General features: G+C 34.6%; 2 protein-coding genes across 2 annotated transcripts in view; one reads left to right on the top strand and one right to left on the bottom strand.

Moving 5' to 3' along the window:
* Positions 1-835: 835 nt before the first annotated feature.
* LOC144442306 (spliceosome-associated protein CWC15 homolog) lies at positions 836-6,270 on the bottom strand. The gene is made up of 6 exons (XM_078131619.1): positions 5,882-6,270; positions 4,723-4,835; positions 3,906-3,988; positions 3,240-3,347; positions 1,985-2,088; positions 836-1,365 (listed from the first exon to the last, which is right to left on the bottom strand). The coding sequence occupies exons 1-6, from the start codon at positions 6,010-6,012 to the stop codon at positions 1,239-1,241; spliced, it is 666 nt and encodes a 221-aa protein (XP_077987745.1). The 5' UTR covers positions 6,013-6,270; the 3' UTR covers positions 836-1,238.
* Positions 6,271-7,654: 1,384 nt separating this feature from the next.
* LOC144442664 (tyrosine-protein kinase RYK-like) overlaps positions 7,655-15,595 on the top strand; it is a 50,980-nt gene continuing 43,039 nt past the window's right edge. Inside the window, exon 1 of the mRNA XM_078132042.1 lies at positions 7,655-7,771. Within this exon, the coding sequence (XP_077988168.1) occupies positions 7,660-7,771 (112 nt within the window). The 5' untranslated portion in view covers positions 7,655-7,659. The remainder of the gene's footprint in view (positions 7,772-15,595) is intronic.

Raw genomic sequence — 15,595 nt, 5'->3', positions numbered from 1 at the left:
CCCTACAATGTGTATGGTTCAACTGTTTTTGTTCATTTTACACTTACACATGTGTGATCACAGTGTTATATTCTCTAATTCTTCATTTTACATCTACAACTGCAAACATCAGACAGTCGATGAATAGAGCCTGTTAAGAATTTCAAATTCAACAAATGAATTGGATTAATAACACCTTGGCAAAGCATGTTGGAAGTAGAGACTTGTATTACATTCTATCATTTGATAAGAACAGTTTTAAAACTACTTTACATAATAGTTCATGTTCACAAACAAATTTGAAGTTACCCTGGCATTTCATGTACACACAAAGAGGCCATTAAACTGTTCTTATCAAGTCATAGTGTATAATACAAATCTCTGCTGTTCCAACATGCTAAGCAAAGTGTTATTAATCCAATTCATTTGTTTACTTTCCCTGTTTGTAACAAGTTCTGGTCCTCCATGGTCTGATGTCAACAGTTGTACCAGTGTATTACAACAAATTGTGTCAAACTGTATTTTTGTCCATGGTACCCTTAACAAGCAGAGTATACTGTGTTTTTAAATTGTTCATTTTACACGTAGAAGAATATAGACAAAGATGTTAGAAGTGCATTTATTTAAATTTGTACACAAAACAACCTCTTCTTGTGCCTCAGCCTCGTTTTGTGATTCAGTTTATGCAATTATGTGTGCTCTTTGAGTACTTGGTGCTAATAACAGATCCAAGACAAATTTGATGAAATTCACATAGAATGTCACTGGATTTTTTTTCTCATTAAAAATACACATCCATGAAGTCCCATAACTTGATCACAGTTGTGAAGATAAAGAAATAAATAAACAACACCAGTATGATTTACTTGTAGAATGTTTTAATAGTCACTAAATTTTACTATAGGATGGTTAAAGAAAAAAACACAAAAACATCAAAATGAAATACACACATAAGAGTGTTCTTACAGTCACACGGTACTCACACCATTTTATCAATCGGTTTGTTGATATCGATGACCATGGTATTGATTTGTTCACTACATTCCGTTCACTAAGATATCATTAATTTCTAGGACATTCTCTAGAAAACAGTAACTTCTACTATGACTTATTCTAGGCAATCCTTGTCACAAAAACTGTAACTTTATAAAGAACTTATTCTTTCATTGTGTCTTTGCTTCTACAGACCAATGATAGAGAGACTATATATGAATGTACTGTTACAGGGAAGGATAGGAATCAGGAATACATTGTTTCATTCATTTGACGTATTTTTCCATAAACTTTTTATGAAATTCTGATCTTAATGTATCATTGATAAATCTGGCTTCTTTTTTGTCATCTTCTCCTCTAGCACAATTTTTAAACACAACGTCGTCATCCCACCTGTAAGAGATATAGAAAGAAGACTATAAAAACATTCGAGGAGCAGTGGTAGATAAAACGCAGGGTACTGTTCCTACAGACAGTAGCAGTCTGTCAAACTCTGCAGTAGATAGGCCAACCGTTCTTCCTTCACTAACAACTCCATCAGTCCATCCCATATAGTCAGGCTCTATGTATTTGTATGACTGTATCCAACCCATGCTGTCATACACATCACCTGTATACTCTCTACTCCTTTCTCACTGCCAGAGAAGGTTATCCCTGTGACCTTGTCAAGGATTGCATCACCATGGCGATCTTCCAACCGAGAGCCAGTCTTGTCACTGAGGACACTTCCCTTTTCCCCACGTTCCTTTTGTGTCATCAATCTCAACCTTCCCAAGCCAACTAAAACTCTCAAATAACTTCACAGAACACCAACCAATTACTTCTTTCTACATAACCCAACCCACCTCTCTGCAGTCTTCTGGTTAGAACCAAGCTTTCCCCTCCCCACTCTGCAACAAACTCCTGCAATAATGACATCCTCCCCATCACCCCAATCCCCAATTTCCCTGTTTGACCAGCCCACCCCATCTACTAATACTCATCCTGTTTCACTATCCTGTCATTGCTTTACCTCTTTTTGACTTTAAAATCAGCCTTCTGTTGACCTAGAAGTGGATTCCCACTTAAAATATTTTCAGTTCTAATTCTTTCTTCTTCAAGTTTTTTTTCTGTTTCCTGGAAAAGAATTGATTGGAAATATATGAATGAAAGAATGTAATACAGATGTTAAGAGAATACTACAAATCTTTTTTTGGATTGACTCAAACTTTTACTTCATTTGATGAAGTGTACATGAAACTAGATGAGGGTTTTATGATCTATTTTAGTTGGATACTGACAGGCTAACTGTGACAATAGACCTGTTGCCGGTTCCAAGATGCATTGTGTGTCTCTCCATACAATGCCATGTATTTTGTATGTGCTGAGGGTTTTGCACACGCTACTCAGGGGGGTGGTTGTCACCTGACCGTACCCTGGGTTCACCTGTAAAATCCCTCACTGTAATTGATGGCATTTAGTCTTTGTTCTATAAAATCACTCATAATCAAAGAGGTCAACATGTCTTTCCATCATTTCCTGATGAAAATGTTATTTCAAACCTAATAAAACACAACAAGACTAAATATAACAATATAAGCCATGTTCTCTCGTGCAATGCATCTTGGAACTGGAAAATGGACTATCCATGTATTTGCCTGAATGAATAGACAGATTGTTTTCTGTTTTTTTAGAGATACCCACATCTACTACAGTAAACCAAAATATTATTACTACTAGAAAATTTGGCAATTTTCGTAGTTTTCAGCTAGTTCTCAAAGACTAATTTTTACTAATTACCAGACTGGTACATTCCATTCGTGTACAAGAAATCACTACTTATTTTCGTGTTTTTGTTTTCCAGCAAAATAAGCCTTTAGTGGAAATTTCCGTTTTTACAGTATTCTACATGTTTGAATGAGTCCATATAAATACATGCAGATGACTATGACTGAGTAAACAAGTTCAAAGTAGAATTACTTAATATTGTAGCAGCTATATCATTCAATGTTACAAATACACTGGACTAGTATTTCCAGACAAGGCAGGTACTAAGAGTGTACACCTTGCTATTTATTGCAGATATCATCTCTAAGTTTTGGCATAACAATGTTTGTAAATGTTGTAGTACATGTCGAGACAAACTTTGAAATCAAAACCTCGTAATTATCCCACCCCTCCAAACATGAACTGTATACTATGCACACTGTCTGTACCACAATGACTTACACCCTCATTCCCTCTAAACATGTAGTAGTATGTACTGTATATTATGCACACTGTCTTACTTTTCTAGCCTGTTCTGTTGCTCTTTCCTTCTTGATTTTATTCAATTCTGCTAACAATGCAGCAGTATCATCATCATCATCACTGGAATCAGAATCGGAATCGGAATCCTACAAATTAAAGTAAGAGATACAAGTACACATGACTACCATGATGTGGTATATCATATATGTCAAACATCAGAGTCAGAGTTAATAATAGACTCCATAGTAGGCTGGGTCACCCTTGTAAATGTTCTTTACACACAGCCTGTGAACAAGGTAATTCACATTCAGTAGTTTCCATGGATACCATGCACAGAAGTTTCATTGGTTGAATAAGTTGTGTAAACTGTAAGATACGTTGTGTCGCTCCACCCTCACCTGTGTGAAAGGGGTTGACTAATGTGTGAGGGTGTCCTGTCATGGCGTACTTTACAGACCAGTCATATGAAGCCCATGTTCGGTTACACTGTAAGTCACATGACACCTATATGATGCTGATTTTGTCAACTTATCCAGATATGACCTCATTGGCCATATACAAACTTGTTAACTTTGTACCAACCTTAAACATCAACACATGATATATTAAATTTATGCTGATTTTTCTTCAGAATTGATGAGTACAGATAACATTCTCTATATCATCACTAAACCCAGTATGTCTTGAATTCAAATAACACTTACGTCATCATCTATGGGATCATCAGCATCAAGATTAGCTGCTGGAATCTGTTCTATACGTGGACGTTTGTTATTACTAGAGGAATCTGAAATACACAGTATGCAATAATAGTTACAGTGTTTGTAAATGTAAGATTAGCTGCTGGAATCTGTTCTATACGTGGACGTTTGTTATTACTAGAGGAATCTGAAATATATACAGTATGCAATAATAGTTACAGTGTTTGTAAATGTAAGATTAGCTGCTGGAATCTGTTCTACTACTTGAGGAATCTGAAATATACAGTATGCAAAGACAGTTACAGTGTTTGTAAAATTTTTAATGCTGGCAGAATCTGTTCTATGCGTGGACATTTTTTATTACTAGAGGAATCTGAAATATACAGTATGCAATAATGGTAGTTATAAGTTTGTTTGTAATAAGTGACAGACAATTATGTACTTGTTTCAAAGAACACATTTGCTGTTGTCAACCCTTAAAATTAATAGTGGAACATCTGAAGGAGTCTCAACACAGGTGTGACTCGAAGTCGGTCAAAATCAGGCACATACAAGACAATGGAATCCAGCCATACACAAAAGCCATACCTATAGCAAGACATATGATGACAGTCCTTTGAAAGTTTGTACTATATATATCACTGACAATACTGACTTGGGTGATTTCAAAGGGTATTTTGACTGCACAGAATCTTCATATGTAATTATTTTCTACACCAGTACATTAAACAATCAGTACATACGGTACATGTATTACAAGATACTACATGTTTTCCTGTCTATCCACAGTATCATCTGAACACTTCTATATAACACTAACCTCTGCCGCCTCTATCGCCCCTCTTTTCTCTGGCTGCGACTCGTTCTCTCTCTTCCAAATCTTTACGGAAATCACGTTCACGTAATTCTTCCTGTGTATTTTGACCTGTCTGTCTAAAGTGGATGGAATGAAAAAGGGTGGTGATAAGTTATGTGGACTTATGTCATTACATATAACACAACATTTAATAACCATGTATAACATCTTGGTTGCATGATATTAACATAAATGATATGTTTAGTAATGAAAATTTCTACCCGGGGTCAAAAAATGTCTTGGAAGCAAATCACAAATTTTCGCTGACATCTCATCAACATCATCAGGGGGGTGTTGTCATGTGTCTCAGAAGGTAACAGCCCATTGTGGTACTCCACTGTAGTACACCCCTACTGAGGCTGATGAGACATCAGTGACAATCTAGGATTCACTTCCAAGAAATTTTGACTCTGTGAGGAGAAATTTTCATTACTAAGAATAAACCCAGAGGCCATGAACATTCTCACATGAACTGTATGATTTCAATGAACGATGTAAACCAATGTTGATAATGTATTATCATTCATGGTGTAAGAATATTTCTATCAGTATCGGATAAAACGTTTTATGACTTGGATAACATGAAACAGGCCAGGAGAAGGGAAATCTTTGAAAATGAAGTTTTCCATATAATAATGATTGATTATCTTACAACATGCTATGGAAAGTATGATATAGTAAGCACATACACAAATTGCAATTACAAACATCCAGTATGCATTGTAAATACTGAATATATAACCTATACATGTTTAGCCTAGAATCCAGGCAATGGGGAGTATGAATTTTGTTTCCCTCTCAAAATGTTTAATACCTACCGGTATCACCTGGATTCTACTAATACATATTGAGGTACTAATATTATTGAACTGAATATCTTCTTTTGAAGGGTGACTCCAGTTAAGAAATTTGACAACTGAAAAAATACTTCAGTTAGTGTACTGTTACTAACTGCAAAAACTAGATACTAGAATATTTTAGTAGGAACTGAATATAAACAAGCATTAGCAAGTTTACTTGTCAAAATAAGCTTATTACCACATGACGTACGTGTTGTATCGCCGTCCCTCTTGGGCCCTGAGGGACTGTGGTTGTATACTTTTTATATGTGCATTTGAGTTACCTGTATTTAAGTTTAGTGTGTGATGGCAGATCTCGGCTTGAATACTGTTTTGACAATGCACTGAGATCGCCTTCTCCTTTTCCACGTCCACCTCTCGCTGGTTCAAACGTTGGTCTAGCAGCAGTTGTCATTGTCTTACAAGTTCAATTTCCGCTTGCTACAAACAACGACGACGATTCTAGAACGTGCAATCCGATCAAAACACGTCGGGTAATAGTGCCAATTACGTCCTCCACAAGTATATAAAGTCACTTAACACGATCTCAATAATGAGAGAAATCTTCGAGATTAAAACTGTGATGATTAGAGTATCGAACTCCTCACAACAATAATATTCGTTGCTGAAGTAATAATCCGTAGATCTACTTCTAGCACGCCGCCATGTTGTGTGATTTTGCAGGAACTATGAGGGCGCTCTTAATTTCAAAATACTCGACTTCTACAATGGACTTCATATTTCACAAACAAGTCTTCGGTCGGTATTTCCAGTGGGTGGATGGATGGATGGATGGATGGATGGATGGATGGATGGATGGATGGATGGATGGATGGATGGATGGATGGATGGATGGATGGATGGATGGATGGATGGATGGATGGATGGATGGATGGATGGATGGATGGATGGATGGATGGATGGATGGATGGATGGATGGATGGATGGATGGATGGATGGATGGATGGATGGATGGATGGATGGATGGATGGATGGATGGATGGATGGATGGATGGATGGATGGATGGATGGATGGATGGATCGATCGATCGATCGATCGATAGATCGATAGATAGATAGATAGATAGATAGATAGATAGATAGATAGATAGATAGATAGATAGATAGATAGATAGATAGATAGATAGATAGATAGATAGATAGATAGATAGATAGATTTTAGTGATATTTTGATGCACAAGGACCTTGGGGATTGTATGCACATTCAAACCACAGTATTTAATATAGTCCAGAGTCGGAATATACAATTGTAATACATCATATGGCAGTGCCCACAGGTACTCGAATCAATCTGTATGATTTTTAAAAAAAATATGTATGGTAAGTCTTATTAATCAATCTGTATGTTTTTAAAAAAACATACAAATTGATTCGCGTACCTGTGGCAGTGACGACGACAGCAATGATGATGATGATGATGATGATGATGATGATGATGATGATGATGATGATGATGATGATGATGATGATGATGATGATGATGGTGGTGGTGGTGGTGGTGGTGGTGGTGGTGGTGGTGGTGGTCATTCACTTCTACATTTATTTGGGACATTATCATTGCGCCAATGAACACCCTATACTTTTATTAGAGTGTGTTGCGGGCGGCTACTCTTGTATGTATATATATATATACTTTTTTTTAAATTGTAACAGGGTTTAAACAAGAATATATATTCCTTAAAGATGATGATGATGGTGGTGGTGGTGGTGGTGGTGGTGGTGGTGGTGGTGGTGATATAGGAGAGGGGGAGTAAAAAGGGAAAGAAAGAATACTGTGAAATTAATGGAAAAGTTGGAATTTACAATTGTTAGTATTGTTAACTTTACATGTAAATAGAGCGAGTATAATTTATGTTCTTCGATCGACCACCCTGGTTTCAGCTATGTGTGGTCGCCCTCTAGAGGTAAGATATCGGTGACTGACCCTCCCACTTGCATAGCTAATGCTATTACTGGATATAGTTGTGTGTGACCCTCACTGGGTCATGCTGTTTATATTATTTTCTAGTCGCTAAATTACAACAGAGAACACGAAGACAAGATGGCCCACTGGATTCCTCTTCTGAGAATGTTGTCATGTTTTCTGATCTTGAGCAGAGTTGCTGGCAATTTAAATCTTTTTATGAACGACGATGAAGTCGAAAGACTGTTAGGTATGTATTCCACTAATGGTTTATTTTGTGGTCGTCCATGTGTATGTGCATACAGTCATAATAGTCTCCAAGAATAAGCCTTTTAGCTGCCAATTCTTATCGTTCCGTTGTCCGTTGTCTTTCCTTCGTGTGCTGTTAAAACCGATATGATTGAAGACAACACAATTGTAGTTTGCGTTCGATTGGTTAATCATATCAACATCATAAAGTAGTCGCTCTTTTATCGGCATATTTTCAAGTAAAATCGACCGCTGTCGTCTGCCGTTGCAATACTCATTCCATTGGTGTTGGAAGTGATTGTATCTGGCTATGAGATCGTCTTACAAAATCGAAGGCCTATGGTGTCATTTATGTGTGGAAAGTCGAAACGGTGACCTCGGGAAAGCGTCTGCAGTGTGAAATTTGCAGCTGTGTTTGTGCTTACTCACTTTCACAGTATTTGAAGTTTGGTCAATGTTTAGCGCTGCGTCAGGTTTGTGTGTAAAAAACACCAAGTTACACATCGCGATCGGAGCTGAGCTAGTGAAACGTACGCGTACGCGTACGGCCGGGAGGGCTTCGTAGATTCTAACATTAATTTTGGCGTTCGTACAATCGGACACGGAATGTATTTCTGTCGAATCAAGACAGACAATAAAAACCTAACCCCTTATTCAGTGTGTACGGCAAAATTCGAACATTGTACATTCGAACGGATTTTACAAGATGTACGGTACGGTGTGGTTAAGTTAAAAAGAACTCTCAACAGATTTTGAAGCTTTTCACGACTGGGATCTTTTGTGTTGAGGTATTGGAGCGAGTTGTTTGTGGGAAATGTAAAGAGATCATGATGAACCTATAGAATATTGCTAACAAAAAGCCTGCAAAGTGATAAAATGCCTGCATTAGCTGCTTCCATCACATATCTGCACAGAAAGCTAGTTTTATTAACAATTTAAGTACATCCGTCGCACTATCACCATGGTAACGGCTCTGGCTGGAACTGTAATGACATTGGTGACATCAAAACATAGCAATATGAAAATTAATATGATATATTAAGAAGTGGCAATTACATTAACACCTAGAAAAACATCTAAATGAGATGGTGTAAACAAAGATTTAAAATTAATTAATTTAATGTGAAGCAGTTTTTTAAAAATTGATTAGATGAGAAAGGGTTTTAATTTTTTTTTCACCAAATGTATTTTTTTTAAATATTTTAGTTTAAACCAATGTGGAAAATTGAGTAACAATTTTGATGTAGATCTGGAACCTAAAATTGAGCGAATATTTCAAATTGGTGGTCGAATTGATGTTGTCAACAGTCTTAGAGTAAAACCTTCAAAGCTGTACCGAGAGATTTAATAGCCTAAAGCTGTAGGGCTGTTCAAATTTCAATAGAGACTGATAAGGAATTTTCCAATTGAGAGCTCTGTATGCCAAGATATTCTAGCTAGAAATACAGTCATCATTTGGCGACTAAATGTCTGATACAATAAAAACTACAACAATTTAACCGTAATGTGGAGAAAGGAAGTAAAATTGAATTGAACTGTGATTGGAAAGAAGACATCAAATGTCTGAACTCTTAGTGTCTCATAACAACCTACGATATCTCTAGAAGTATAAATAGTAGCGTACATGTACACCAGCAGTCTTGTGTGGCCACCTATGTCGTCTATAAACTCACTTTAATACAGACTTTATAATGTCACAATGTCTAACTTATAAATAAATACACCAAGGTCATGCGTTATTGTGTCAAGTTCAAAATTGTCAAAATGCTGCACAAGTGATAGATATATTGTAATTTTGAACATACTTTGACTTTGGATACTAATTTCTTTACAAACTCATTTTGATGCTTTTGAGAATATTTTCCAACTTTTTATTTAAAAAATGAGTAGGACTTCTTCAAGGTCTTCAAGGACTATAGCAGTCAATTAAATGAACTAGTTGAAATAAAAACCATGTTCCCAAATAGAATACTTGAACAAAGAAGGTGTTGAAATTCAGACTTCAAGAATCTCAATATTATTGTGCCACACTTGAATATGATATGATATGAGAAAGAATTTTCACGGACTCTGATCTGGGAAAATAAATCTAAAAAAAAATTATTTGTCAGAGGTTTACTACAGTAGGCTGACACTGCATGTCTCACTCAAGACATGTCATTATGAAACAATGAATTTGACAATAAAGTAGAGTAGAGTAAAGCAAAAGTAAAATTTGAAATACATCAAAAAAAGTTCATGTAACATGAATCTCATTTCTAACTTACTTTGACAAAAATATCTTGTTTGATAGATGGAGTCATTCAGCAAGTATGTGTAGAGTTATTTTACTAAGCTTAGCTGCAGTGTGTAATATATTGACACTATAAATTCAAACACTGGGGTCAAACTTATCAGGTGTCTGGGTATTAAATAACTAAGCCAGGAAATTATCTAAACAGTTAAGAAATATGATATCACAATGTAAAAATTATGAGAGGAGCTCACCCAGTCATCTATCACAAAGTGTTTTGCATGGCTGCACACAGTATGCTAAACATTTCAAACTTTTTAGAAAGACACTTTTGTCCGAGGGTTTAGGTACTTGAGTACTTCTGTTTTGTAAGTGGATGTATTTGTGAAAAGTTGCACCCGTTTGATGCTCTTACCCATAATGCTTTGCTGTGTAAAGAGGTGCTTTTGTAGTCACATATTCAGAGCTAAATGATTTTGAAGAATGAAAAAAATAAACATGTAAAGTGAGATAATTGAAATTATCTTGTAATACTGATTTGTAAATTTGATGTGGAGTCATCATAAGTAATAATATATTAATTTTTCAACCAATTATTAATTTCACATATTTTTTTGAGTTTGACAACTCAGCTATATCTAAATTGTTATCGTAATATATTTTTTGAAAATTTGGGTTCATAAAAACATCACATTTACAGAAAATTTATTTGGATGTGGCATTTCAAATTTCCATATTATTTTTGTACATTACAACTGTATTTAAAACGATATCGTAATCAATTAAGATGAAGATTTTGTTACAAAAAAATTACATTTACATAAAATACCATAGTTATTTCGAGTTGACATATTTGAAATTTGCATATTTTTGACAGATCTGAAGTTTATGTAGATAGATATCTTAATTTGTAAATTTATTTCAGTGTCACAAACCACAAAGCATATTTATTCAGGTAAGATCTCTGACATGATGTATCTCATTGACAGCGTAATGATTGATGTGTTTTCAGTGCATTCAGTGGTTATTGCCACAAATTAAGACTTGGCTGTATGAGTTGCAGTGACAACTGTTTAACCTGTGTGACAATCCGAAGTGAAATGACACATGAATAATAACATAATGACACAAAATGATGAAGTGTGGAGTGATAACACATTGACTTATATTACTTTGTGTATATCTATGTCACTAGTATAGATCATTATAGCCCTGTCCCTATGTGGAATGGTGAATTGGTTCAAAATCAGATCCAAATATTTTAGCACATCTTGTAAAAATCATGATCTAGACAAGATGCTGGTTTTCTCGTATATTGCATGCCACAATATAAACCTCACTTCCCTTGATTGTAATGTACATGTAGTTTGGATGTTCCTATCTCAGTTTGATGTGATAAATTTTCAGTCCAAACTGTTTGTATGTTAGAAGAAATGAATATAAACAGCTCCAAATGTTCTGTTTCAGTAACACAATTTAATTTGATTCCTTGGTATTCACTGTATACTCAACACAGGTGTTTCAGTAAGTGAGTATAAATATTAGGCAGGTGCTACCATCTGTTACAGAAACACATGGGGAATTAGATTTCTTTTAAAAACAGCAGATTCTTGTCATCGCTAGACTCTTGTTTCAAACAAAATTATAGATCTCGTCAGACTGTCTGCCGAAGTGAGAGACTAATGGGGGCGTAGGAAATGACAAATGGAAAGGTAGAATATCACATAGTTTTACACTACAGTGTGTACATCTGTCTACAAATTCAACATTTCATTCAAACCTTTAAACTTCAAGATGAAGTTTCTGAGTTGATACTCTCTCTGACCTTGACATTTCATCTTCAAAATAATGAGGTTTCTGAGCTTATACTTTCCCAGACCTTGACATTCATCTGCAAGATCAAAAGTCACAACTACATGTATGAAATTGTTCATATTATATTAACAGTTCACAAAGTAATATATCACTTGATTAAACAAATCTTAGAGTATTCAAGAATTTATATAATATCAGTTATTAAAATCATCTCACAAATATTTGTGAAATTCTATATTTACCTCTTAATGATGGTGGTGTATTGAAAATGACACCAATATTAATTAAACTTTAATAGGTTGTAATGTTAAAGATTAAAGTTTAGGAGAATCCAGACAAGTTTTAGTCGATTGCATTCATTATACCATTTTTAAGGAGAAATGAGAAACTTACGAAAAACATTTTTCTTAGCTTTGTTTTCATTTTAAGCCACTGTAGTGGAATTATAATTTTTACAGTTTGGTTCTTTATATCGTGTCTCTTCATAGACTCATAAATTATTGTGTTCTGTGATTATTTATAGAACACTATCAGTTTAAGACTCTCTCTTCAATCTATGCTAAGTATCAAATAATGTACATCAGAATAAAAATCTCAAAATTTCCTGTATTTGCAGTAAATGAGTGCAAAAAACGGACTTAACCTAGTTTCATTTCATGCCTGACAATTTCCTTGAAGATTTTAATCCTTGGCAAAAAAATTGAAGAAAAAAAGTTACAAGTCAAAGCAAATTTTCTCATATTCATATTTGTATTACATATCAATACTGTATTCACTGTATGAGTCATGGTATGAATGCATTGAGAATATTAATCTCGTTAAATAAAAATCAATGTTGCGTCATGGAGACACTGGAAGTCATTTTAATTACTAACTGAAATCGAAATGGTATTAATATCATTTGCAGTTTCCGCCTTCATTATTACCACACATAAAAAATCAATAAATGTATACCATAATTACAATCATAACCAACACAACACAAAAACATCTGTTCTCTGTAGTCCTATCACCCCTATTTTATTGATGTATTTGGTATAACCCATGTTATTTCTTTAATGGTTCGTTCCATTTTTCAAGAAACGTAGAGGTCAAGTGTACATTTTTCAGCTCTATTTGTAAAAAAATTATCCTTGAGAATGATAAATCAATAATGCTATTAGGAGAGTTAATTTATAGAGCCAGGCTGCATGATTGCTGTCTAGTTTTTGCCAGTTTTATTTCTATAGCGTGCTAATTGGCATATTAACGCAATTTAGAAATAGCACACGTTTTCCTTCAAGTCTCTTTATTACCTGTAATCAATATGGTAGGTCGGTTTTAGAAAGAAAAAACATTTGATAAAAACAGTGTAGTAATCAAGACAAAAAACTTTCCCTCTGGGGAATATCACATATATCAAGTAGAAATGCTAGTCTAGCAACAAATCAGACCACCTCATCTCTTGCCGTTCACTGATGAAGGTGGTTTCCATAGTAACAGGCCCTGTGATGAGATTAGATTTACTTCTCACAAGTCAATGGGATGAACTCTTGGAAAATATCTCCGATAATGGGCTAGTAATTTCAGCTGGGGAATCGTGGATTTAATACACTGATAAGAAAAAAGATGCATCGAATTCAGAATGACAAGATGACAGAAAGCTACAAAGAGATAGATTTAAATGTTGCTATGCAATACAAAAATGTAGCTAGCTAGAAAGTATATGTTCACAGTATGGGCAGAGTGTACTAGTGTGATGAGAAAAATTCACTCTGAACAGAATTTGGGTCATCGTATATAAAGGTTCAAATTTTTGACTACATAAAATCATCACTCACAAGATTAACAGGCATCTGTTACCATATTTTGAACAATTTGCATTATTTACAATACTTTGGAAATGTTCCAGTCTTTCCAAATAAGAGAAAATAAAAAAAAAATACTTTGAAATGAAAATTAAAAAAAAGGGAAGAATACTGTTATACAAAATCAAATATTCAACACTGTACTATTCCTAGAGCTCTTATTAATTTATTAGTAAACTAGGTACATGTAAGACCAGTGGGCTTATGAATGTTTATCACATACAAAGTTCAACGAATGACATATTTCTTTTAATAATTGAATAAAAACAGTGATATTTTGCCCTAGAAGTTATACATCTTCCCACTATTGCATTAGAAAATACAAAATACAAATTTGGACATTTTTGAATTATGAGTGTTGGAATTTTGAAATTTGACATTTGAATTTTGACAGTATGATAAATACATATTTTTATTGTAATATATTCAAATACAGTTCTTGGGTTTGATTTATTTATTTGTGGCAAAGGGTCACATTTTGTAATGAATGAATATAAAGCTAGCAGTGAAATTCCAATTTGGCATTTAATCAGTCTAGTCACCCGAGCTGTTTCAAGATTTAGGAGGTCATAATTGGAATATAAAGATGGTGAGGTCAAAGGTTATCTCTGATGTCATCAAAGATACCAGACACTTTAGCTTGGTAATGTTTGTATGGTCTTCAAATCAAATTTAATATACAGGACTTCAAATTAGATTTTGGTGTTGGCACAAGATTTTATATTACCAAAGTCTCCATTCAGAGTTTTTTATTTAGATGAAATTTCAAAGAATCAAAGGCAACAGGAGTATTTATATTTAAATTAGATTTGAATTATGATTGTGAACATTTGGTGAAAATAAAATTTTGGCCTGAAGGTATGTGTATATCATATGTATTCTAAGTACAATTATACAAGTGAGTTCTCTACATAAAAATGTGTGAAAAAAATGTCTTGAAGCTTTTTTCTGAGCCAGACACTGTGAGGTGTTTGGCAGACTTTGCCTCTCTTTTTTGGTTCTGAAATTGTGTTAAAATTCCAGTGATTGTGTTTGTGAATTAGGTAGGATAAATATTTAGCCTGGAAATCAGTCATGTGGGACTTTTCTTCTTGCTTTTCCCTCACCACACCTGGCATTTTACTATAACACGTAACACTCATTCATTCAAACCTCAAAATTAGACTACATGTACAATTTCATACAGCGATTATTGAATATGGTGATCATATTTATATCATACAGCTCAACCCTCTGGGTTGGTTCTAATTATGTGGTGACACTATTGACAACATCCCACAGTGGGAAAAATAAGAAACCCAATAAGAATTTGTGTCTTATTTCTGGCCAAACTTCGTTAAAGTAAATGGCCGGTAGGGAAATGTCAGGTGTAATAGTGGAAAGGCGAGAACAAAATCTCCATATGACTTGAGTGTGGTAGTGGAAAGGCGAGAACAAAATCTCCATATGACTGAAATATGTTAGTGGAAAGGCAAGAACAAAATCTCCATATGACTTGAGAGTGGTAGGGAGAAACGAAAAAAAAACCATATGACTGATTTCAGGCTAGTAGTTAATAGAAGCAATCACATCATATCAGTGATGTTGTCAAGTATGTATGTATGTCAATAAAAGATGACAGCTGTAAATGTTAACAATGTCAATAATGAGTTAGATGTCAAGTACTAGAGCTTTGTAAATACACTGTATCACACTTCATATACATTATAATGTAGTCATACAAATAGACTACAACACTACCTAACAGCACAGATATGTATATCTATCTGAGATTCCACAAATTACGGACAACGGCTTAGCTTGGAATCCATGCTTTGATGTTAATATCAGGGTTTGGCTGAACTATAGAAATGTTGGTCCTACAGAACAAAGAATGATCCTTGGCTCCATTGCTATTATTATCATTTATATTGGTCGATGAATTGACAGG

Source organism: Glandiceps talaboti, chromosome 11 (genome assembly GCF_964340395.1).
Source record: "Glandiceps talaboti chromosome 11, keGlaTala1.1, whole genome shotgun sequence".
NCBI lineage: Eukaryota > Metazoa > Hemichordata > Enteropneusta > Spengelidae > Glandiceps > Glandiceps talaboti.
Note: the sequence above shows the minus strand (reverse complement) of the source record. Positions and strands in the feature narration are given on the sequence as shown.

Bases quoted from the DNA above. Each gene is read 5' to 3' on its own strand.
- LOC144442306 (XM_078131619.1), bottom strand. From the start codon at position 6,012: ATGACAACTGCTGCTAGACCAACGTTTGAACCAGCGAGAGGTGGACGT. The intron at 3,989-4,722 runs GTTAGTGTTATA...TGTGTATTTCAG, and splicing joins GGGCGATAGAGGCGGCAGAG to ATTCCTCTAGTAATAACAAA. The intron at 3,348-3,905 runs GTAAGTGTTATT...TTTAATTTGTAG, and splicing joins ATGATCCCATAGATGATGAC to GATTCCGATTCCGATTCTGA.